A 26,293-nucleotide genomic window follows, 5' to 3' on the forward strand; every position below is an offset into this window, starting at 1 on the left:
CGCTCGTAAAAGGATCAAGAACGAGAGGGCACAGATTTAAAGTGATTTGCAAAAGAAGCAAGTGGACATGAGAAACTTTTCCACACAACAAGTGGTTTGGGTCTGGAATGCATTGCCTTGAAGGGTAGAGGAGGCAGGTTCAGTTGAGGCAATCGAGATGAGTATTTGATTAGAAACAATGTGCAGGGGCATGGGGAAAAGGCAGGACAATGGAACTAGGCCATAATGCTCATTTGGAGAGCTAGCACAGACGCGATGGGCTGAATGGCTGCCTCCTGTGCTGTTAAAATTCTGGTTGTGCTCTTTCGTGCTGTCAAAGGCCATTCAAATTTCTTGCCTTTCTTTAACAGGCTTGTGAGGGGAACTACTAAAGCACTGAAATTTGGAAGAAACTTCTGATAGAATCCACTTCTAGTTGCATACCGCAAAACCTCTTCTTTTTGTCTTGGGCACTAGAGCGATTTGAGAGAGAATGAATCAAAAGTTGAAAATTTTAAAGTCGATTCATTCATAATCAGATTGGATAATATGGAATTGCTTAAAAATTTAGATGTAATAATAACTAATCTTCCAGAAAACTGTTGAGGTGACTTAAGAAAGCTGTTACAAACTCTCAAATCAACTTGTGCAAATAGGCCAGGGAACGTATGGGGATACGTCACCCACAAAGCAACATCCTTACAGACTCAATCCAGAGAAATTAGCCCAAGTGAGGGAAGAGATTAAGTTCATGATGGAAAATGAAATTATTGAACTGAGTCACAGTAGCTGGAGCTCACATTATAATGGTACTGAAACCAATGGGTCACAACAATTATGTATAGATTATTACAATGTCAATGTGGTAATGAAGGCTTCTGTAGGTGCTGCTTCGCCTTATCCAACGGTGTCGTCCAAATAAGTCACTTTCGCTTTGGCAAATTCACTCTGACAGGTTTATGACAAAATTGGTTCTTTGTAACTGATCAGCCATTTCTTAATTCGTTCACAGGATGTGGGCTTCACTGGCTAGGCCAGCATTTAGTGCCCATCCCATGTTGCCCTTGAGAAGGTGGCGGTGAGCTGCCTTCTTGAACAGCTGCAGTCCATGTGCTGTAGTTACACTCTGTGCTGTTAGGAAGGGAGTTCCAGGATTTTGACCCATTGAAGGAACAGCGATATATTTCCAAGTCACGATTGATTGGCTTGGAGGGTTACTTCCATGTCGTGGTGGTTCCATGTGTCTGCTGCCCTTGTTCTTCGAGATGGTAGTGATTGTGGATTTGGAAGGTGCTGTCAAAGGGGCCTTTGTGAATTCCTGTAGTGCATCTTGTGGACTGATACACAGTAGCAGCATATGAACCGTGGTGGAGGGAGTAAATGTTTGTGGATGTGGTGCCAATCAAGTGGGCTGCTTAGTCCTGGACGGTGTCAAGCTTCTTGGGTGTTGTGGGAGCTGCACTCATCCAGGCAACTGGGGAGTATTCCATCACCTTGTAGATGGTGGACAGGCTTTGGGGAGTTGGGAGGTGAGTTATTTGCTGCACGATTCCTAGCCTCTGACCTGCTCTTGTAGCCACAGTATTTATATGGCTAGTCCAGTTCCATTTCTAGTCAATGGTAACCCCCAAGATGTTGACAGTGGGGGACTCAGTGATGGTAATGCCATTGAACGTCAAGGGGCGATAGTTAGATTCTCTCTTGTTGAAGATGGTAATTGCTTGGTACTTGTGTAGTGCGAATGTTACTTGCGACTTGTCAGCCCAAACCTGGATGTTGTCCTGGCCTTACTGCATTTGGACATGGACTGCTTCAGTATCTGAGGAATTGTGAATGGTGCTGAACATTGTGCAATCATCAGCAAACATCCCCAATTCTGACCTTATGGAAGGAGGGTCATTGATGAAACAGCTGAAGATGGTTGGGCTGAGGACACTACCCTGAGGAACTCTTGCAGTGATGTCCTGGAGCTGAAATGACTGACCAACAACCACAACCATCTTCCTTTGTGCTAGGTATGACTCCAACCAACAGAGTTTTCCCCCTGATTCCCACTGACTCCAGCTTTGTTAGGGCTCCTTGATGCAACACTTGGTCAAATGCTGCCTTGATGTCAAGGGCAGTCACTCTCAACTTGGGAGTTCAGCTCTTTTGTCCATGTTTGAACCAAGGCTGTAATGAGGTCAGGAACTGAGTGGCCCTGGCGGAACCCAAACTGGGTGTGAGTGAGCATGTTATTGCTAAGCAAGTGCCACTTGATAGCACTATTGATGATCCTTTCCATTACTGATGATGGAGAATAGACTGGGGTGGTAATTGTCCGGATTGGATTTGTCCTGTTTTGTGTAGAGGACATATCTAGGCAATTTTCCACATAGCTGGGCTGATGCTTGTGTTGTGGTTGTACTGGAACGGCTTGGCTAGGGGTGCAGCAAGTTCTGGAGCACAAGTCTTCAGGACTATTGCTGAAATATTGCCAGGACCCATAGCCCTTGCACTATCCAGTGCCTTCAGCTGTTTCTTGGTATCACATGGAGTGAATCGAATTGGCTGAAGACTGGTGCCTGTGATGCTGGGAACCTCTGGAGGAGGCTTAGATGGGTCATCCACTCTGCACTTTTGGCTCAAGATTGTAGCAAAAGCTTCAGCCTTATGTCCTTACTAACACCTGGGGCTAGTGCCAAATTTGGGAGAGCTGTCTCTGACTAGTTAAGCAACAGCCTGACATAGTTGTCCTCACAGATTCACACCTTACAGATAATGTCCCAGACTCCTCCATCACCATCCCTGGGTATGCCTTGTCCAACTGGCAGGACAGACCCAGCAGAGGTGGTGGCACAGTGGTATACAGTCAGGAGCGAGTCCTCAACATCGACTCCAGACCCAATGAAGTCTCATGGCATCAGGTCAAACATGGGCAAGGAAACCTGCTGATTACCATGTACTGCCCTCCCTCAGCTGCCGAATCAGTACTCCTCCATGTTGAACACCACTTGGAGGAAGCACTGAGTGGCAAGGGCGCAGAATGTACTCTGGGTGGGGGACTTCAATGTCCATCACCAAGAGTAGCTCGGTGGCACCACTGCTGGCCGAGTCCTAAATGACATAGCTGCTAGACTGGGTCTGCGGCAGGTGATGCGGGAACCAATAAGAGGGAAAAACATGCTCTACCTCATCCTCACCAACCTGCCTGGCACAGATGCATCTGTCCATGACAGTATCGGTAGGAGTGACCACTGCACAGTCATTGTGGAGACATAGTCCAGCCTTCACATTCAGGATACCCTCCATTGTGTTGTGTGGCACTACCACTGTGCTAAATGTGATACATTTCAAACAGATCTAGCAACTCAAGACTCAGCGGCAGTAGCAGAATTGTACTCAAACACAATCTGTAACCTCATGACCAGGCATATCCCCCACTCTACCATTACCAACAAGCCAGGGGATCAACCCTGGTTCAATGAAGAGTGCAGGAGGGCATGCCAGGAGCAGCACCAGGAATATCTGAAAATGGGGTATCAACCTGGTGAAGCTGTAACACAAGATTACTCGCGTGCCAAACAGCATAAGCAGCAAGTGATAGACAGGGCTAAGTGGCCCCACAACCAACGGGCCAGATCTAAGCTCTGCAGTCCTGCCACATCCAATCATGAATGGTGCTGGACAATTAAACAACTCTCACTGGAGGAGGAGGCTCCACAAATATCCCTATCCTCAATGACGGAGGAGCCCAGCACATCAGTGCAAAATATGAGGCTGAAGCATTCACAATAATCTTCAGCCAGAAGTGCCGCCGAGTGGATGATCCACCTTGGCCTCCAGCATCACAGATGTCAGTCTTCAGCCAAGTCGATTCACTCCACATGATATCAAGAAATGGCTGAAGGCACTGGATACTGCAAAGACTATGGGCCCTGATAATATTCCGGCAATAATACTGAAAAGTGCTCCAGAACTTGCTGCGCCCCTAGCCAAGCTGTTCCAGTACAACTACAACACTGGCATCTACCTGGCTATGTGGAAATTGCCCAGGTATGTCCTGTACACAAAGCAGGACAAATCCAACCTGACCAATTACTGCCCAATCAGTCTATACTCAATCATCAGGAAAGTAATGGAAGGGGTCATCAACAGTGCTATCAAGCAGCACTTACTTAGCAATAACCTGCTCACTGACGCTCAGTTTGGGTCTGCCAGGGCCACTCAGCTCCTGACCTCATTACAGCCTTGGTTCAAACATGGACAAAAGAGCTGAGGTGAGTGACTGCCCTTGACATCAAGGCTGCATTTGACCAAATATGGCATTGAGGAGCCCTAGCAAAACTGGAGTCGATTGGAATAGGGACAAACTCTCTGCTGGTTGGAGTCGTACCTAGCACAAAGGAAGAAGGTTGTGGTTGTCGGAAGTCAATCACCTCCGCTCCTGGACATCACTGCAGGAGTTCCTCAGGGTAGTGTCCTAGGCCCAACTGCCTTAGCTGTTTCATCAATGACCTTCCTTCCATCATAAGGTCAGAAGTGGAGATGGTCGCTCATGATTGCACAACCGTTTGCGACTCCTCAGATACTGAAGCAGTCCGTGTCCAAATGCAGCAAGGCTTGGACAATATCCAGGCTTGGGCTGACAAGTGGCAAGTTAGATTCGCACCATAAGTGTCAGGCAATGACCATCTCCAACAAAAGAGAATCCAAACATTGCCCCTGGATGTTCAATGGCATTACCATCACTTAATCACCCCCACTATCAACATCTTGGAGGTTACCATTGAGCAGAAGCTGAACTGGACCAGCCATATAAATACTGTGGCTACAAGAGTAGGTCAGAGGCTAGGAATTGTGCGATGAGTAACTCACCACTTGACTCTCCAAAGCCTGTCCACCACCTACAAGGCACAAGTCAGAGGTGTGGTGGGATACTCCCCACTTGCCTGGATGAGTGCAGCTCTCACAACACTAAAGAAGCTTGACACCATCCAAGCCAAAGCAGCCACTTGATTGGCACCCCATCCACAAACATTCACTCCTTGCACCACTGCACAGTAGCAGCAGTGTGTGTACCATTCTACAAGATGCATTGCAGGAATTAACCAAGGCTCCTTAGACAGCACCTTACAAACCCACGACCTCTACCACCTCGAAGGACAAGGGCAGCTGATAGATGGGAACACCACCACCTGGAGGTTCCCTTCCAAGTAACCCACCATCCTGACTTGGAAATACATCGCTGTTCCTTCACAGCTGGCTCAAAATCCTGGAACTCCCTTCCTAACAGCACTGGGTATGCCTACAACACATGGACTGCAGCGGATCAAGAAGGCAGCTCACCACCACCACCTCAAGGGCAACCAAGGATGGGCAATAAATGCTGGCCCAGCCAGTGAAGCCCACATGCTGTGAATGAGCAAAAAAAAAAAACATCTTTTGCACTGATGTGTTGGGCTCCTTCATCATTGTGAAACCACCACCTCCAGTGAGTTGTTTAATTGTCCACCATTCACGACTGGATATGGCAAGACTGCAGACCTTAGACCTGATCTGTAGGTTGTGGGATTGCTTAGCTCTATCATTTGCTAAGTATACTGTTTGGCACACAAGCCCTGTGTTGTAGCTTCACCAGGTTGACACTCATTTTTAAGTATTCCTGGTGCTGCTCCTGTCATGCCCTGCTGCATTCTGCATTGAACCAGGGTTGATCCCCTGGCTTGATAGTAATGGTAGAGTGGGGATATGCTGGGCCACAAGGTTACAGATTGTGTTTGAGTACAAATGTGTTCAAGTGTTGAACAATGTCTCACAGGTTTGGCCGAACACCACTAAATCATCAATATATACAACACAGTTGCATAATCCTTCAATAACCTTGTTGGTTAAACTTTGAAAAGCTGCCTTTTGGAATGAAGAATGCACCAACATGACTTTACATTGATATGGTCCATCCAAGGTTAGGAAAGCAGATTTTTTTGGCCGCATTTGTCAATGGAGCTTGCCAACATCCCTTTTTAAATCAATTTTTGTAACAAACCCTGCTTGTTCAATACCCTCAGTACAGTCTTTTAATTGTGGAATTGGATATGAATCTGCCTTTGTTACCACTTAATCATTGCGACCCATTTGGTTTTGGTACCATTACAATAAGGGAGCTAGGCTTGGCCTAAATAGCCAAGTGGTTATGGTACTGGGTTTGTAACCTCAAGATCAAGAGTTCAAATCTCACAATGGCAAAACTATGAAACAATGTAACTTAATCTGAAACAGATGGAAACGTGTTTGTACTCGAAAGAGTTACAATAAGGGAGCTCCAGCTACTTCTTATCATGTCCACGGACAGTCTATACATGGCCCAGCCAGAACTGGACACATTTTTGCGCCTTGTTGTTGAATTCGGCAAGATCTGCAACAGTGCAGGGTTCCTCTAGCGATAGACATTGCAGGAGATGTTGCATAGTCTGTGGCTCAGTTCCACAGTCACAAGTTGTCGGTCTGGTTGTATATCCCCATTTGCTTAGTGATGCCTTTAAACGACCTACACCAGCCCTAAGTCTGTTTAGCTACTGGGACAGCTATTGTGACTCAGTTCAATAAATGTCATTTTTCATCATGAACTTGATCTCCTCTCTCACTGGGGCTAACTTCTCTGGATTGAGTCTGTAAGGATGTTGCTTTATGGGTCATTCATCCCCATAGATTAACATATATGGCCAAAGATGTTTTCCCTGGCCTAATCACACACACACACTGATTCATGAGTTTGTAGCAGCTTTCGTAAGTCACCTCAACAGTTTTCTGGATGATTAGCATAATATTACATCTACATTTTTAAGCACCTCCATAGTATCCGATCTGATTATGGAGGGTTGACTGTAGAATTTTTGACTTCTGATTCATTCTCGAATTGCTCTGATCTTTTTATTTCACTCTCTACTTCTTTTATCAGTGTAAACGCTCCTAATCTGACACTCTTCCCTGTCATATTGTTTTAACATATTAATGTGACACACTTGCAGAATTTTCCCCTGGTATTGAGTATTTGCTATATAATTTACATCATTGGGACCTTCTCAAAAAGAAACTCAGTGAACCTCACTTTTAACGGGACACCAGAGACAGCTAACAATACAAACACCTTGTCTCCGGTGACAACATTTCGGGTTTTGGCACTTTTATCTGCCCCAACTTTCATTGTTTGCCGAACGATTTTTCAAATGCTGTTTGGCCAACTCATGCTTTGGTTAATCCTTCCTGGAAATTTGTCGTCTGAGCTCTGATTTATAAATTTTTCTTTAATTTGAGGTGTCCCCTCACCTCAAGCCCATATATCAGTTCAAAAGGACTGAATCCAGTAAACTCATTAGGGGCATCCCTAATGGTTAACGCTAAAAATGGAATTCTTTTACCCCAATCATTAGGACATGCCTGACAAAAGGCTTTAATCATCTTAAAAGTTTGATGCCACCTTTCTAATGCTCCTTGTGATTGCAGATGTTGAGTTGAATATTTAAATTATTTAATCCCAAACTATTCATTATTCCTTTGAATATTTGTGACATAAAATTTGAGTCTTGATCTGATTATTTCCTTAGGTAATCCATACCTTGTAAAGAATTGAACTAACCTTTCCACTACCATTTTTTGCTGTAATTTTTCCCAAAGGCACTGTTTCAGGAAATCTTGTTGAAACATCCATAATTGTTTAAAATATACTGATTCTCAACTTCTGGCTTTAAGTAGGGGTCCAACATAATCTATTAAGACCCTGCTTAAATTGTTCTTCAAATGCTGGTATTGTAACTAGGGGTGCAGGTTTAATTGATTGGGGTTTCCCCACTACCTGACATGTATGACATTCAAAATGAGTTTCTTTCAGCCCTGGGCCCTTGCAGACAGGCTCGAGGCTTAACAGGCTGGAGGCTTCTCACACTTGATGGATCTTTAAAATGCCTCTGCCTCTCACACAATCTCCAATCTCCTTTTATACATATTTTTCTCTTTGAATGTAAATTTTCCATTGTATTAATAGGCTTTTAATTTTACCTCTGCTAACAGTAACATCCTTTGATTCCACCAATTTTATTAATAAGCTGAAAAGAATAAACACGCTGCTTGGTATCTTCTAGACAGGTGCAGGATTTCACCCATTCTTTTGAATGCTTTATTTAAAACTACAAATTGCCCTCTGACACCTGTTTCTAAACTTCCCCATGTTTATCTAATCACCATTTCAAACCTCCTTTCTATACATCAAAACACCCAAACCAGCTGGCTTTAATCTGATTAAGACACGCATGCACAGACACCTCTAAACTCTATTTTAAGTAATTTCCAATAGACATTAATCTCTTCATGACTCTCCCCAAAACAAAATCAATTCCTTCTATAGGGATTTGATGCAATATTCCACCTGTAACTTCTCTACTACGAAGCCCCCGCCTTGAATCCAGCTCTGCATAATGGGACCAGTTTATAACCTTTGTGTATCCCTCCAATTAATATTTTTTCCTTCATTAGCCCCGCTGGAAGACAAATTGTATCATCAGTCAGCATCAGTGACTGACTTGCTCCAGTGTGTCTCAATATCTTTAATGGTTTGCCTCCTTAATTAGAGTAAGGGAATACTTCTATAAATTATGGCAACTTGTAAAGATTTTGTTTTGTTTACTTATTTTGTTGGAGTAAGGGAACGTATCTCCCTTCTAGATAAAACATCCAGAACCTCCAGTAGTCTGACTCTCTTTAACAGTGATTGAGGAAGATTTCTCTTGATTATCCTGAGCCATATCCTGCTTCCTAATAGATTCTGAGGGAACATGTTTCGCTTGTATCACTGCTATGGTTTTAATACCAATTTTCCTTTCTTGGTTCCAGCTTTTCTGAGGATTCCTTAAGCATTGCTAGTACTGCAATACTCCACTTAATTTTCAGCAGTTAGCTTTAGTATTATTACAAAAAAAATTACAATGGAAGTGCATTTTCTTTACATCACTTTTAGGTTCTAGCCTATCTCCTTTATTATTTTGGTGTCCTTCTTTTTGTTTCCTAGAACCTTTCCTGTCCCCAGATTTTCTATTCCTCCAATTTCCTTGTTGAGTCCCATATGTCCATTTCTCCACAGTCTGTGTGTGTCATAGGTTTTAGCCAAAACTGTCGTTCTCAGATCTTTGACACTTGCTTCTCATCTAAGTAAGTCTTAATGGTGGAATACTGTTTCAGAATTATTCCATAATCATGATTTCCCTCACCATTATCAACATTCTTCTCTAACTTCAGTGATCGAAACCACTGATCCAATAGCATTTCTTTTTCTCTTGCAAATTCTACAAATACCTGATTCGGTTTATTTCTTATGGCCCCAAACTTTAATTGATAAGTTTCGGGAGCAAGCTCAGAAGCATTGAGTATTACCCTTTCAACTGCTACATAGTCTGCAGACTGCTTTTCTGACAGACGAGTGTATATCTTTATAGCTGTACCGATCAGGACATTTTGTAATATTAAGGTCCAAGCATACTTTTAGTCACTTCAACTTCACAACTTACTTTGAAATGCGATGAAATATCTTTCAATTTCATCCTCGAAATTTTGGCACTAAACAAGTATTTTTAGTTAAATCAAATTCCTCTGTGGACTTGGAATCATTCCCTGAACCACCAACTCTTCCTCCCACTTTGTTCATTCTAAGTTTTTTTCCTAGCCAATGCATGCTGTCTGATTTCTTTCTCTTTGAAATCAAGCTCAAGCTTTCACATTTCCATTTCTTTACCTGTTTCCAATTTGAGCTTTTTCACTTCTATTTCTTTTGCTCCTTTTTTTCTCCTTTCTTTATAATTCAAGTTTTTAAGCTTCTCTCTTCCTCCAATCCAAGTTTTTTTTAAATCTTTTTCTATCTCAAGCTACTTCATTTGCAACTGAATTTTTGCTGCCTCCAGCTGTGACACACCAATTTCAGGTGTCTTTTCTTTTAATTCTAAACACTGGGTAATTACTTCAGACATCTCATCCTTATGAAATCCTGCTTTTATCTCCACTTCCAATTTATCTGCCAACTCTCTTGGTGTAGCCTTGGTCAAGGATTTTAAATAATTTACTGTCACATCATCTGCTCTCAGAAAAGTCTCAGCAACAGTCAAAGCCATTTTTAGGATTCCAACCCATGTAATATACTTCACAGCAAATCCTGTTCCTATGCCCAGTACCTCCATATACTCATTTCTTTAAGGATTCACAGGTCACACTTAAGTTCAAGGATTTGTAATCCTGCAAGAGCCTCCACTTTGTTACGATTCCAGCTGATGTCAATACTGGACAAGTCAGATCCCAGACTGAAACCTGGCCTGATAGATCCTAACTTTGTTTTTCCTTATTAGAAATCATGGAGGTCAATTGCTGAACACATTCACAGGAGTCTGCCAGTTTACTTTTACACACAGAATAAAACTGTTATTAAACAAGAAGAATAAACTATAATACCCTAGACAAAAAGGTTGGAAAGATTTTGATGCAAACACCAGAAAAATGATTCAAACTCATATTGTTCCTCTCACCCTAACAACCTTACAGACACAAAACCCTAGGGAAGAGTTACCACTATACCAACACCAAGGCTTCTTGCTTGGGCTGGATCAGTTTTCCTCCGGCAGACTTCTGAGCATTCACCAGATGCTCTTCCACATGTATCTCCAAGACACCCAAAAACAGCAATCTGAACTCTATTACTTTAACTTCTGAGCAAACACACAAGTTTCCTAAGCTCAGTTCTCCAGCAGTCTTGCACGATCTTTTGCTAGAGAGCTTAGACCTTCACTCTCTGGCATAGACACTGATTGAACTGCCCCTCTGTGTTTGTCCCTGGACCCCTGTCGCTAAGCAACAGCACAGTTTTTTTTCCTACTTTTTTTTTCTAAATTCGCAAAATTACTAACCCCTTTGTAACCCATCTCTTCACTTCAAGGGTTATAAAAACCTCATCAAAAATGCATGTATATAAACAGGGCCTCCAGTCTTCCAAGCTCATAAACTCTTAAATTAAACTAGAACCATGTACCACCTTTCTCAAGGCACAAATACAAATAAAATTAAACTTCGTTATACATTGTTCCTAACACCGCTCACCTAACCTATCTATACCCTTTTGTAGCCTCCATATTTCCTCTTCACAACTTACTTTCCTATAATGAATTTATTTGTCTTAAATCTGCCTCTGATTACTGACCCAACTTCTGGTGGGAACAGTTTCTCTCCATCAGTTCAATCAAAACCCCTCAATTTTAACATGTCCATTAATACTCCTTAACCAGTTTTTCCTCCGAGAACAACCATCCTGGCTTCACTTGTCTTTCTGTATAACTGAATTCCCTCATCCCTGTTACCATTCCAGGAATGTAGGACATAGGAACATGGGACTTGGGAGTAGGAGTAGGGCATTCAACCCTTTGAGCCTGCTGTATCACTCATTGATCTGGTTGTTGTCTTGACTGCACTTTGCCATCTGCCTCCCATAATCCTTGTCTATCAAAAGCCTCTGTAACTTGCGCTGAATAAATTCAATGACCCAGCCTCCACTGCTTTCTGGGGAAGAGAATTCCATATGCTAATGACCCACAGAGAATTTCTCCCCATCTCCATTTTAAATGGCAGACCTCCTATTCCTAAATTGTGTCCCCTGGTTCTAGTCTCTCCCGCAAATGGAAACATCCTCTTCGTACCTACCCTATCAAATCCCCTCAGGATCTTGTGTTTCAATAAGATTTCCTCCTTGTTCTTCTAAACTCCAGTGGTACAGGCCCAACCTGTTCAGCCTTTCTTCATAAGATAAGCCCAGGAATGAGTTGAGTGAACCTTCTTTGTACTGCTAATGTAATTTATATCACTTTTCAAATAGAGGCCAGATGTGGTCACACCAAGGCCTTGTACAGCTGCAGTAAAATTTCCCAGCTTTTATATTTTTCATTCCCCTTGACGTAAACTCCAACATTCAGTTTGCATTCCTAATTGCTCGCTGCACCTGCATATTAACTTCTTGATTATGTACCAGGACACCAGATCCCCCTCTATCACCAAGTTCTGCAATATCTCTCCATTTAAATAGTATACTGCTGTTCTATTCTTCCTGCTAAAGTGGACAAGTTCACATTTTCCCACAATATACTCCATCTGCCAAATTTTTGCCCACTTAACCTGTCTATATTCCTTTGCAGACACTATCCCCTCTTGACAAAATACTTTCCTATGTATCTTGGTGTGATCAGCAAATTTAGCTACCAGAAATTTGCTCCCTTCATCCAAATCATTGATGTAGATTGTAAATAGTTGAGGACCCAGCACTGATACTTGTGACACTCTAATAGTTAAGCTTGCTGACCCAAAAAGACCTATTCATCCCTACTCTCTACTTCCTGTTAGCTAACCAATTCTTTATCCATGCTAATGTTACCCCTGAGAGCATGTAATCTTCTGTAGTAATCTTTGCACTTTATCGAATGACTTCTGAAAATCCAAGTACACCACCTTGCTTTTTACTTCCTCAAAAGACTCTAACTTAGTTGAACACAATTTCCCTTTCACAAACCCATGTTGACTCTGCTTGTTCACATTTATTTTCTAAGTATCCTGCTATAACCTCCTCGATAATGGATCCTAGCAATTTCCCCATGACAGATGTTCGGCTAACTGGCCTGTAGTTTCCAGTTTTCTGTCTCCCTCCTTTCTTAAATAAAGGTGTCAAATTAGCTGTTTTCCAATCCAATGGGCCCCTTCTAGAATCTAAGGAATTTTGGAAGATTGTAACCAATTCACCTATGTCTGCAGCCAATTCTTTTAAGACCCCAGGGATGCAGGCTGTCTGATCCTTGGGACTTGTCAGCCTTTAAGTCTAATAATTTTTCCAGCACCTTTTTTCTGGTGCTGGTGATTGCTTTATGTTCCTCCCTCCTGTTCACCCCTTGATTTTCAAGTATCTTTGGGAAGTTTGAGTCTCCCACAGTGAAGATAGACTCAAAATGCCTGTTGAATGCCTCTGATATTTCCTTGTTTTCTATTATCAATTCCCCAGACTCTAGAGGACCAGCCCGAGCCTTCGTTACTCTTGTCCTATTAAATGCTTGTGGAAACACTTACTATCTGCTTTATGTTACTAGCCAGCTTTCTCTTCAAACTCTTCCTTTTTTTTGTCATTCTTTGTTGGTTCTTAAATTTTGACCAATCATCTGACCTACTGCTCGTGTTTGTAGATTTGTACAGTGCTTCTTTCAATTTGAAACTATTCTTAACCTCCTTATTTAGCCATGGCTGGTGCATCCTTCTCAAAGAGCCTTTCTTTCTCACTGTGATAAACCTGAGAGTTATTAAATTTCTCCAATTTCTGCCAATGTATCTCTACTGACCTACCTTTTAACCTAGTTTCCCAATTCACTTAGCTAGATCTGCTTTTATACCCTTAAATTGCCTTTTTTTATTCAGGTTTAAAACACTGGCCTTAGACGCTCTTCTCCCTTCAAACTGAACATGAAATTCTGTCATGTTATGATCGCTGTCGCCTAGAGACTTCTTTACTATGAGGTTATTGATCCTGTCTCATTATCAGGTCCAGAATAGCCTGCTCCCTGGTTGACTCTAGAACGTACTGCTGTAAGAAATTGCCATGAATACACAAACTAAACCACATTTTCCAGGCTACCTTTGCCAATCTGACTTGTGTGATGTAGATGTAGATTGAAGTCACCCATGATTATTGTGGTACCTTTCTTAACGCCCCATTTATTTCTTCCTGTATATCCTGTCCTACCATATAACTACTATTAGGGGGCCTATAAACTACTTTCACAAGTGACCTCTTATCTTTACTATTTCTTAGTAAAAGGGTGTGTGGTTTCAATATCAAAGGATGACAACAGACATGTTTGCATCTTGCTGGAATTTCCTCGGTAAATACAAGTGGGGGATATTGTATTTAATTGACCTGAAAACATGAAATAAGCTATATTTGGAAGGATTTGAGTTTCAAAGAGGTGTGAAAACAATGGAACCTGAGATGAAGGGGGGATAAAGATCTTTTAGAGTTACTGTGGAGAGCTTAGGGGGTGCTGGAGCTGATATGTAGCAGCTGGAGCTGTGGTTGAGGGGATGCAGTTTGCATCAAGCATCTAGTCCAGCTACAAAAGTCTTGGGCTGCAAAAAGCAGTTTTATTCTGAAGTTTGGATTTTCACAGAATGGGAGTGTGTTACAGGTAACGTGAGATGCCTTTATTGAAGCTACAGCCTTGGGTAATACTTCTGGATTTGTTTTTGCAGTTAAACATTGATGAGGAAGTGTTGCCAGGAGGTGTTTACTTGTGGGTCTAACCAAGTAGTGTCTTTTTTTGGGTGAATGTTTTGTAAGACTAAGTTTAACTGTGTATCTGTAATCTTGTGTGCTTAAGTTTTCACTTATTCTTAATAAAACTTTTACTTCTAATTTTTAAAATCCCAAAAGTATTGCTAGACTTCTTACTGCTGAGATCAGTATATCCCCATCTCGTTTTCAGAATACAGAAAAAACCTGGCATGGCCTGTAAACCAAGTTTCCCTCTGGGATTTGGTTTGTGCAGGAATTAACATCAGCTGTGGTCATAACACTTGTCTCTACCCAAACCAATTCTACATCTTGCTCTTTCGAGCCAAGGTCACCTCCCACTACTGTACTAATGACATCCTTAATTAATAAAGCTACCCCACCATCTTTTAGAATCATAGAAAAGTTACAGCACAGAAAGAGGCTATTCAGCCCATTGCATCTGTGCTGGCCAAAAAATAAAGGAGCTGCTCATTTTAATCTCACTTTCCAGCACCTAGTCTGTAACCTTTCAGGTTACAGCCCTTTAGATGCTGTTCCAGGTGCCTTTGTTTTTTAAATGAGTTGAGCATTTCAGTCTCAACCAACAGCTCAGGCAGTGAATTCCAGATGCCCACCACCTTCTGGTTGAAAAATGTTTTTCTTCATGTCCTCTCTAATCATCCTACCAATCGGTTTAAATCCATGCTCCCTGGCTAGGGGAAACAGGCCTTTCCTGTCTACCCTATCCAGGCTCCTTAATTTTGTACATCTCAGTCAGGTCACCCCTCAGCTGCCCCTGTCCTAAGGAAAACAACCCTAGCCTTCCAATGTTTCCTTCTAGCTGCAATATAAGCCCTGTCAGTATTCTTGTAAATCTCCTCTGTACTCTCTCCAGAGCAATTATGTCCTTCCTGTAATGTGACCAGAACTGTACACAAAATTCCAGCTGTGGCCTAACCAGCATTTTATACAGTTCCAGCATTACATCCCTGCTTTTGTGTTCAATACCTCATCCAATAAAGGAAAGCATACCATATGTTTTCTTTACCACCTCATCCCCTTGTCCTGTCACGTTCAGGGACCTGTGGACATGCGCTCCAAGGTCCCTCATTTTCTCTACCCTTCCAATATCCTCCATTTGAGTGTCCCCTTGCTTTATTTGCCTTGCCCAAATGCATCACCTCACACTCTTCCAGAATGAATTCCATTTGTCACTTTTCTGCCCACTCGGCCAAACCATTGATATCATTCTGGAGACAACAGTTATCCTCTTCATTATCAGCTACTTGGCCAATTTTTGTTATCTGCAAATTTCTCAATCATGCTTCCCACATTTAAGTCCAAATCATGGATATATACCACAAACAGCAAGGGCCCTAACACTGAACCCTGTTGCATGCCACTTTCCATTTGCAAAACATCCATTGACCGTTGCCCTTTTGTTTCTTGTCACCTGAGCCAATTTTAGATCCAACCTGCCACCTTCCCCTGTATCCCATCGGCTTTTACTTTTCTGACCATTGCCATGTTGGGACCTTGTCAAATGTCTTGCTAAAATCCATGTAGCCAACATCCACTGCACTACCCTCATCAATCCTCCTTGTTACTTCCTCAAAAATTTCTCTTAAGTTAGTAAGACACTATCTTCCCTTAACAAAACCATGCTGACTACCTCTGATCAATCTGTGCCTTTCTAAGTGACTGACAGTTTATCCTGTGTCTCATACTTGATTCCAATAATTTTCTTACCACTGCGGTCAGACTGGCCTATAATTGTCTTGCGCCCTTTTTAAATAATGGTACAATGCTTGCTGGTCTCCAATCCTCTGGTACTTTGCCTGTATCTAGTGAAGATTAGAAAATGATCCTCAGTGTCTGCTATTTCCTCCATGGCTTCCTTTAATGGCCTGGTACACAATCGATCCAGCCCTGGTGATTTATCCACCTTTTAAGGATGTCAGTCACTCCAGTACTTCCTTTCTCATTATGCTTATTGTATCTAATATTTCTCACACCACCTTTAACTAGAATGTCTGCATCATCTCTCTCAGTGAAGACAGAGACAAAATACTCATTGAAAACACTGCCCACATCTTCAACATCAATGCACAAGTTACCATGTGCATTGTTGATAGGCCCTATCCTTTTTTAAGTTACACTCCTGTTCTTAATGTACTGGTAAAACATCTTTGGGTTTTCTTTGATTTTACCTGCCAATATTTTTTTGTAACCTCTGCTTTCCTAATTTCCTTTTTTTTAACTTCACCCCTGTAATCTCTATATTCCTCTAGGCTTTTTGTGACAGTTGTAAGCTTTCGTTTTTCTGTTTTATCTTGCCCTGTGTGCTTCTGGATAACCAGGGCTTCTAGATTTGGCAGTACTACCCGTTTCCTTTGTGGGGACATGTCTCCACTGCCCATAGAGTTTTGCTTTTGAATGCCTCCCACTGATTTGACACTCTTCCCTTCTAATAGCTGTATCTAGTTCACCTCTCAACTTTGTAAAATTTGTTTTCCCCCAATTTCGAACCTTTACTCCTGTTCTATTTTTGTCCTTTTCCATACTTATGCTAAATCTAACTATTATGGTTACTTTCTCCAAAATGGTCCCCCACTGTTACTTCATCCACTTGCTCAGCTTCATCTCCTAAGTCTAGAATTGTGTCTCCCCTCGTTGGGCTTGTGTTGGCTTAAAAAAAAATTCTCTTGAATGTGGTTCGAGCTTTGTGCCCTGTGCCTGTCACACTGTTCAATTAATCTAATATCAATTGGGAATGAAGTCTTCAACTATTACTGCCCAATTATTTTTGCACTCAGAAATCTGCACACATATTTGATCTTCTAACTCTCTCCCACTATTTGGGGGTCTATAGTATACTCCTAGCCGTGTGACTGCCCCTTTATTTTTATTTCTGAGCTAAACCCATATGGCTTCATTTGACGTTTCATTGAGGATATCATCTCTCAGCTGTAATTAATTCTTTAGCCAATAATGCTACACCCCCATCTTTTTTATCCCCCCCTCTCTATCCTGCCTGAAAATTCTATCCAGGAATGTTGATCATATTTGTCCCTCCTTTAAGCCAAGTTTCCGTTATAGGCACATGGTACCATTGCTATCTGTGCCCTCAGATCATCGGTTTTATTTACTAAACTCCTTATATTTACATAAATACCTTATTAACACTTCCAAATCCCTGTGTTGTAAACTTTTTAACCTGTGCTTCTTTCCTTTAGAGTCACTGACTAATTTTCTGTCTCCTGTTACCTGCTCTGAATCTGCCCTCCAGTTCCCATCCCCTGCTAATCTAGCTTTCCTAGTTTCCTATCTTTTCAAAGCGCCAAATACCCTTTAATATTTAGGTCCCATCCTTGGTCACCATGTAAATGTCAGTGGAATGGGAAATGTCATTTGGTCCTTCTCCAAGGCATTCCCATCCTTCCTAAAGTGTGATCCCAGAATTGGATGCTACTTCAACTGAGATCTAACCAGTGATCTATTAAGGTTTGTATTGTATGTTTTAGTTGCTCCTTAATTAACAGCTCGTGTGTTTTATAACTGCTTGCCAGCTTAGATGCTTTTATAGTGCAGGAGCAGGTTTATACCAGAAGATGGCAGTATGGTATTGAATTCCACCTTTTTAGTATATGTGGAGACAAGGCTTTGTTTTAACTTTAAAATCTTTTGCTTCATGTCAAGTTCATGGAGTATTACCCTATTACTTCTGCCAATCTGTTATCTACAGAAGGTTTACCAGACTAATGCCTGGAATTCCAAAACAAAAACAAAAATACCTGGAAAAACTCAGCAGGTCTGACAGCATCTGCGGAGAGGAACACAGTTAACGTTTCGAGTCCGAATGACCCTTCAACAGAACTAAGTAAAAATAAAGAGAGGTGAAATATAAGCTGGTTTAAGGTGGGGGGGGTGGGGGGGGTGGAGGAGAAGTGGGACAAGAAGAGCTGGATAGAGGGTCAGTGATAAGTGGAGATAACCAAAAGATGTCACGGACAAAAGGACAAAGGAGGTGTAGAATATTATCTAAGGAATGTGCTAATTAAGGGTAGAAAGCAGGACGAGCAAGGTACAGATGACCGGTGGGGTGGGGGGGGGGGGGGGGTGAAGTAATCAAAAAGGGCTAAAAGATAGAGATAAAACAATGGATGGAAATGCATTTAAAAATAATGGAAGTAGGTCGGAAAAGAAAACTCTATAAATTATTGGAAAAAAAACGGAGTGGGGGAGAATCGGAAAGGGGGTGGGGATGGAGGAGAGAGTTCATGATCTAAGATTGTTGAACTCAATATTCAGTCCGGTTTTTTTGCTTTTATCTTAATGCCTGGAATTGATGGGTTGTCTTATGAGGAAAGGTTGGACAGATTAGACTTGTATCTGCTGGAGTTTAGAGTAAGAGGCAATTTAACTGATACATAAGATCCTGAGGAGTCTCGATAGTGCAGGAGGAGAGGATGTTTCCTCTTGTGGGAGAATCTAGAACTAGGGGGTCGCCCATTTAAAACAGATGAAGTGAAATTTTTTCACTGAGGGTCATAAGTCTTTGGAACTCTTCTTGAAAAAGTGGTGGAAGCAAAATCTTTGAATATTTTAAAGGTAGGTGGATAGATTCTTGGGAAGAAAGCGGTGATAGGTCATTGGCAGTAGGGGGGATGCAGATTTCAGGTTACTGTCAGACCAGCCATGATCTTACGAAATGGCAGAGCAGGCTCGAGGGGCTGAATGGCCTCCTTGTTCATATGTTCGTACACTAGTTTAGTAGTCCAGTGCTTCTGGTCAAGAATTCCAATCTTATTATAACAACTTGTGAAACTCCATTCATTTAATGTAATTTGAAAGCTGCTAGTTCTCGTAAACACCCAGTTAATATTTTTTAGGGAAGGGAAACATTATCCTTATTTGGACTTATCAATGAGACTTCAGTTCCACATTCTTATATTCAAGGCAACTAAGAATGGATGATAACTTGTGTTTGTGCTTTTAATGTAATAAAACAGTGTGCTTCACATTATAAAACAAAATGAAACTAAGCCAAACCAAACATGAGATATTGGGGCAGATGATCAGTAGCTTGGGTCAAGTGTTAAGTTTTAAGGAGTGTATGAAAGGGAAAGAGCCAGATAGATGTTTAGAGAGGGAATTCCAGAGCTGAGGGCCAAGACAGCTGAAAGCGCAACCATCAATGGTGGTGAAATTAAAATCAGGGCTGCTCAAGAAGCTGGAATTAAAGGGTTGCAGGTATCTTGGAGCAATATAGGAGTAGAAGAGATAGGGAGAGAAGAGGCCAGCATGAGAATTTTAAAATCAAGTCATTGCTTAACCAGGAGTCATTGTAGGTTAGTGAGCACAGCAGTGATGTGTGAATTGGATATGGTGCCAGTTAGGATAAAGGCAGCAGAGTTTTGGATGATAATTTTGCTAATACTGAAATATTGTCTGTATTACACACTCCCCTAGAGCAAAATAAACATGTGAATTTCATTGGTCTCAGCTCTGCTCCATTGCAACTATTGTTTATGCCTTTATGAATTCCCTTAACTCTTACATCTTCCAGCTTAGCATCATCTGGCCAGCACTTGATGTATTTCTGAATCCAGGCTGTTTATGAAGAATAGAAGCTGACCCCTGGGACAGTGCACTTCGCACATTTCATTTTCTTTCTCCCTCTTTCCACCCCCCCTCCGGTCTCCAACATCCAAACTAACACAAATAGGAGTTGGCTGTGATTGAACATGACAAAAGATCACTTTTGCTTAATGTCACTTGGTTAATAGTTTAACTTCCAGAACTCACTTGAACAGTTAATCTCTGTCCTTGGTAGAAAACTAAGTCATAATCTAAAACAAAAACAGAAATACCTGGAAAAACTCAGCAGGTCTGGCAGCATCTGCGGAGAGGAACAAAGTTAACGTCTCGGGTCCGAATGACCCTTCAACAAAAGTCATAATCTATTTGAGGGAGATGTTTTCAGTTTTGCATCTTAATTATAATTCTATTTTTTTCATAACTGCTTGTCTGTTCAGGTAAATTTGCAGATGTGGTAGGTTTGTACCAGTAGATGGCATCATGATGGTGAATTCTTCCTGTAGCCAGTGTTTAGTTTGTGATGTTGGATTGGGTGCAATTAAAGGTTAACCTTCATTTAACTTGTGACCGTTTTCACATTGCATATTTCATACAAAGTGTTAGGTTACAAGTTGCATCTAGTTCATACTTTAAAAAAAAAAGTGCAAGATCATAATATCAAATTTAAAAATTCATGTTATGCCAACCAGCTGTTGATTACATAAGTTTATGTAGTGTCTGCATTCCCTGACTATAAAAACACTGCATGGAATTGAGTAGTTGTTACAGTAAAATACAATTAGGTCTCCAAATTACTACTGTGCAAAACCTTGACCCTCTTATCTGCAGCAACGATGTTACCACAATCCCTCTCTACGTACTGAAGGTTTGGGTAGGTCCTATAACATGTGCCTCTTATTGAATTCGTGTCAGATGGTAATGGATCCATTGAAATTTATTACACAGGAGGAGATCATTCGATTCATTCCTGTTAGTTTCTTAGACCAATCTAAAATTCATCTGAATACCTTACTTTTCCTGTGTGTTCTTGCGTTTCAAATACTGATTTCATCCTTTTTAACATGTAGCTGTCTCTGCTTCAATCACTTATGCCAAAATTCTTCTAGGCTCCAACAAATCTCTGTAATTCTGCTACTCCCTCAACCCTTGATTGTTTGATCTGGGGTTCAGGGTCTGAATGGGGTTTTTAGTTTGCCTGTTACTGTAAGAATGGTGTCAAAGACTGTATTGGAAAAACCATTCTTGTTTATACACATCTCAATACTCCATATGAGGTTGTACTTTTGCTTCCCACCAGATTGCTGCCTCCTTAGTCGTGACGTTGTATTGTAGTTACACCGGCATTGGGTGCTCCTGATAACCCTTTAATTGATCATTTTAAGTTCCTGACTGCCAACCAAAGGAACCAGTCTTTCTATGAGTGACTCTGATCATCTCTTATCCTCTAAACCATTCAGAATCTTTCTGTGGAGTTTATACTTAGAATTCTTGATTTTTCTCCCAAAATCATCTTGTACTTTTTCATGTTAAATTACTTTGGTCGTTGGAATGAGTAGATAAGAGACCTGTTTGCCAATTACAATGCTCATTGTTTGCTACACATTCTAAATCTGCAGAAAACATAAGTAAACATTTTTCCTTCTCAGCCCAAGTTCAAACAATATCAATATTTACTGATTCACTCTACCCTTTTGTGGTATAGACTGAGTGCCCTCAGGTGAAGGAGATGGATTAGAGGGCCTGGGGATAATTGGACCAGGGCATGTCAGTGCAGTTCATCTGCCATTGTAAAATAAGTTTGCCCTATTTATGTACTATACTTTACTCTCCAGCTCCGCATATTTAGAGGTTCAACTGCAGTGCATTCTGAGGACCTGAGGTGCAAAACAGTTGCTATAACACTGCCACTGGCAGGAGGTGTAATTACAACAGTGTTTACCAATGCAGCTTCCTTTTAGAACTATGGATATGGCAAATTTCCTATTATATATTTCTGAATGTTGAAAGATGACAGGAAGTTTTGTAAGTTGTAAGTTCTTATAAGTGTTTACATTATCATTTAGGTATAATAATTTTGAACTAGATGACAAGAATCTCTAATCCAAGCAAGACCCATTTATCCCAATGTCTCTTCTGTCCATGCCACCTTTGTCTACTCTGAATATCCTTTTATTCAATAAGTCAGGGTTTTTCTAACAAGCATTCTGTGAATCAAATCGCTGCTGCCTTCAAAACAATATAAACAACATCTTGGGTACTAATTTAATAAAATTGGACCCTTCTTCCAATATCCTGAAGAGAATTGTTAGATGTGTTACAAGTTGTGCTGATTGTCTTTGATTTATCCCATACAGTTTTTTCTATACGCTCACTGATTTTCAGCTGATTTTTGAGTTATTGGTTCTAGGCATTAATGCACAACTGAGACTCACTATATTCTTCTCCCTCCCTTCCTTCATCTCATTTCTTTCACTGGACGATCCTGTCACTGGTTAGTCTGCAGGCATGGGACTAATTTTCCTGTGAATGCTGATATCATGTAGTTCTCCCTCTCGCCTCCCCTGACTGCCTTTGTGTAATGGATGAATTGCAATTTTTTCCAACTCTATATTGAAGACTTAAACCATTGTCTTCAGCCCCTACTAGAAACTTTTCTCCCATACTACTCGCCCCCTGTCTTAAGCTGAACCAGATGCTTGCCCATCACCTCCCCTTTACTCAGTGACTTGCAATGAAGGTAATGCATTCAATTTAAATCCTTGCCTTAAATACCTGGCCAGTTCCTACCCTATTTTTTTTCTACCTTGTTGTTGTGACAGTTGGGTCCAACTCTTTGGAATTCCCTCGAGCTTTTCTGCACCTCCACTTTCTGCACATCCAATTTAAAGAACTTCTCAAAACACACACCTCTTCAACCAAGCCTTTAGTCAACTCAAATCCTTCCACTCCCCCTCCTATGTGTGGTTTTCTTTACATACCTCTGAAGCATCTTTGATTTTTTATATATTAACAATGTTGTACAAGTGGTTGGCTGCTCTTGTTTGTCAATCTTGAATTGTTGAAGCATTGCAATGTACTTAATAGTCTACAGTATTAGGATCGAACCGCCTTGCACATCTTAAGTTATAACTTTCCACATACTTTGTATATTAAAGTTTCCTTTCCTATTATTGAAAAGGGCATGTGTTGAGGGTCCTTCTGAAATGATCATTAGAAGTGGAGGGTTGGTATTGATGAAATAGAATTTCAGTTGAGGAAGCCTGCCCTTTTTCTTTGGTTGATTTCAGCTTCTCTTTCTGATTATGCTCATTTTCTTTCCACTTGCATTTCTTCCCCTTGAGGCTTTCCCTAGTAACTCTATTGCTCTTAGTGCCTTTTCCCGATTTTTGATTCTTGTCAATTCAACAATTTGTCTTGATTGTTAGCAATCCTCTAAATTTTGAAGACTTTGCCTCGGTCACCTCATATTTTCTGATCAGATGAGAGTGCTTCCAACTTCAATGTTTGCAGGGAGTGAGACTTTTCCAGGTTTTAATATGGCCAAAGGTTTTCTCTTTCTGTTTTTGACTTTCTCCAGAGACTGTGATCCTCTCCCCTCATATCCTAAACTTCAATCAAACTAAATTAAAATATTATCTCTAGAATATTATCAGTGAGCACCCAGCTCATTGCACCAGTGTGAGTATTTGATGCACTTTAAATTGAAGTAATTTTACCAACCTCTACAATCTTTCCAAAGCCTCTATTTCCTCTACTGTATGAGCAGACCAAAATTGTGCACAGTATTTTAACTGAGGCCAAATCAAGGTTTTATTCTATGATGCCTTGTGGTGTATTGTTTTGTGAGTGTGCCCTACATCTGTTTGCTTTGGCTATAGTTTCATCGAATTGGTTGTGGACCTTTTTTTTTTGGAGATTTTGTATTTGGGTGTTTTCTTCTTGTTCATGTCTCTGCCCCATTTCTGTACTGATCCCCTCATAATTTGAGACTGCCCAATAGCCAGGTAAGAATGAAAATCAGGGACTGAACAGAGACACATATTCACCTAGATGTTAATTCAGTTAACTGGAATATGGCCAATGTCACCTTTTATCATCTCATCTCTGTAGGGCAACAAATTGTGAAACAAATGTTTTTAACACTAAACAGGTAAAGTAACAGTTCCCAGTGCAAACATAAGATTGAACCATTACTATAAATATCATCTATTTGACGTCAAACAAAGGCACTTCTCACTGATGTTTAAATGTAATACTGACCTTGAAATATGTTCACTTCTTTCATGGCTTTGTGTTAAAATGGAGCCCTCTAACTTAGCCTGACAGCCTCACACTGATTAAGAGACTAAGCAAAGACAGCCAGCTACAGAGCTGTCTACTGAATGACAGATTGTTCCCCCTCTAGCCTGACTTTGTCTTCAAAACAACTGTAGATGTCAATCAAGCCTAGCTGTCAATAAATTAAACCCATCATTTTAAAAGTATCCCAGTGTGTTTGGATTAAGTGGAATGGCTTGACCAATATGACTGTCAAGGTGCTGAATAGTGTTAATTCGCTGTTAAATACCTTTGGCATACCGGACCATAAATACTACTCTCTACAGCTTGATTCAGCTAACTTAATCATATTTAATTTTAACTTCACACAGTGATAGGTCATGAAAAATCCAGTAAATGATTGAATACACCCATTTTGAAATCCAATTAGGGTTCTATGAAAGCCTTAGATTTATCTACATTTTGTATATAACGAACTGTCAACAGCATTACTGAGTTTAACACTTGTCAAAATGTGCCCAACATTCAATGAAGAATTCCTGAAAGAATGATTGACTATGCTTAGTGATCACTGCTTGCAGACTGGAGTATATTCTATCTACAATTTTCCCCCTGCAGTTCATCTTTTAGCGTGTCTCTGCTTGAGGAGCCACCAATATGGTTTCTAGTTAACTGGTAGGATTTACTGTATGAATTACTGAGAAATAAATGTTTAGTTTGTGGAAATTTTTCATGCAGTTAAACTCCAACCTGAAGGTTTATTTAGTACGTGAACTGCAACCAATTTGCATTGACCCTGACTGAGCCTTTCATATTTCCCCTACAGTTATATGACTACAACTTTTGTTATTGAGGCCATGGCAGCAGCCAATGCACACTTACGCTGGAAAAGGAGGGAGAGGCAAAGAATAGTAAGTAAATGATTTGATATGCAGATAAGGTGTGATTGGTATTAAGGGACAACTTTAACATAAGACAAAAGCAAAATACTGTGGATGCTGGAAATCTGAAATAAAAGCGGAAAGTGCTGGAAAAACTCAGCAGGTCTGACAGCAATTCTGCAGAGAGAAATGTTAACTTTTCGCGTCCGTATGACTCTTTTTAGAGCTAAAGAGAAGTAGAAGTGTGACGAAATTTATGCTGTTTAAGGGGGCTGGAGCAGGTAAAGCAGGTTTGAAGGTCAGCGATAGGTGGGGGCTAAGGAGAGACTGACAAAGATGTCATGGACGCAAGACAAAGCAAGTGTTAATGGTGGTGTGAAGACTAAAGAAGGGCTGATAGTGGCATAAGTTAAGAAAGCAGAATGTGTTGATAGCTGAACAAAGATCAGCTCTCTGAAAGAACAGTGACAGATGGTCCTTTGGGGGGGGTGGGGGTGATTGGGGAAAAAGGTTATAAAAAGGGATTTTAAAAGGATAAAACAAGGAATAAAAATAAGTGAATACAAAAAAGAATTAAAGGGATTAAAAAGGGGGTGGGGATGGAGAAGAGAGCTCATGGTCTGAAGTTGTTGAACCCCATGTTAAGTCCAGAAGGCTGTAAAGTGCCTAATCGGAAGATGAGGTGCTGTTCCTCCAGTTTGCGTTGGGCTTCACTGGAACAAGTGGAACAAGCAGGCCAAGGACGGACATGTGGGCATGAGAGCAGGATGGTGTGTTGAAATGGCAAGTGATAGGGAGGTCTGGGTCATGCTTGCGGACAGACCGAAGGTGTTCCGCAAAGCGGTCACCCAGTCTGCGCTTGGTCTCTCCAATGTAGAGGAAACCGCATTGGGAGCAGCGAATGCAGTAGACCAAATTGAAGGAGGTGCAAGTGAAGCCTGTCCAACCTGTCCTCATAAGACAACCCGCTCATTCCAGGTATCAATCTAGGAAACCACCTCTGAACTGCCTCCAATGCATTTACCTCCTTCCTTAGATAAGGAGACTAAAACTGCACACAATATTTGAGATGTGGTCTCACCAATGCCCTGTATAACTGAAATGTAACATCCTTACTTTTATTTTCAATTCCTCCCTTAATAAAGGATAGCATTCCATTAGCTTCCTTAATAACATGCTGTACCTGCTTACTATCTTTTTGTGACTCATGCACCCTGACTCTGAACTTTATCAGCAATGGAAGGCT

General features: G+C 41.1%; 1 protein-coding gene across 2 annotated transcripts in view; it reads left to right on the forward strand.

The window, feature by feature from the left end:
- Positions 1-26,293, forward strand: part of tmem104 (transmembrane protein 104) — a 296,624-nt gene that overhangs the window by 27,330 nt on the left and 243,001 nt on the right. For both annotated transcript variants that reach the window (XM_041217287.1, XM_041217289.1), the window contains exon 4: positions 24,993-25,077. In XM_041217287.1, the coding sequence (XP_041073221.1) occupies positions 24,993-25,077 (85 nt within the window). The remainder of the gene's footprint in view (positions 1-24,992; positions 25,078-26,293) is intronic.

Source organism: Carcharodon carcharias, chromosome 22, assembly GCF_017639515.1.
Source record: "Carcharodon carcharias isolate sCarCar2 chromosome 22, sCarCar2.pri, whole genome shotgun sequence".
NCBI lineage: Eukaryota > Metazoa > Chordata > Chondrichthyes > Lamniformes > Lamnidae > Carcharodon > Carcharodon carcharias.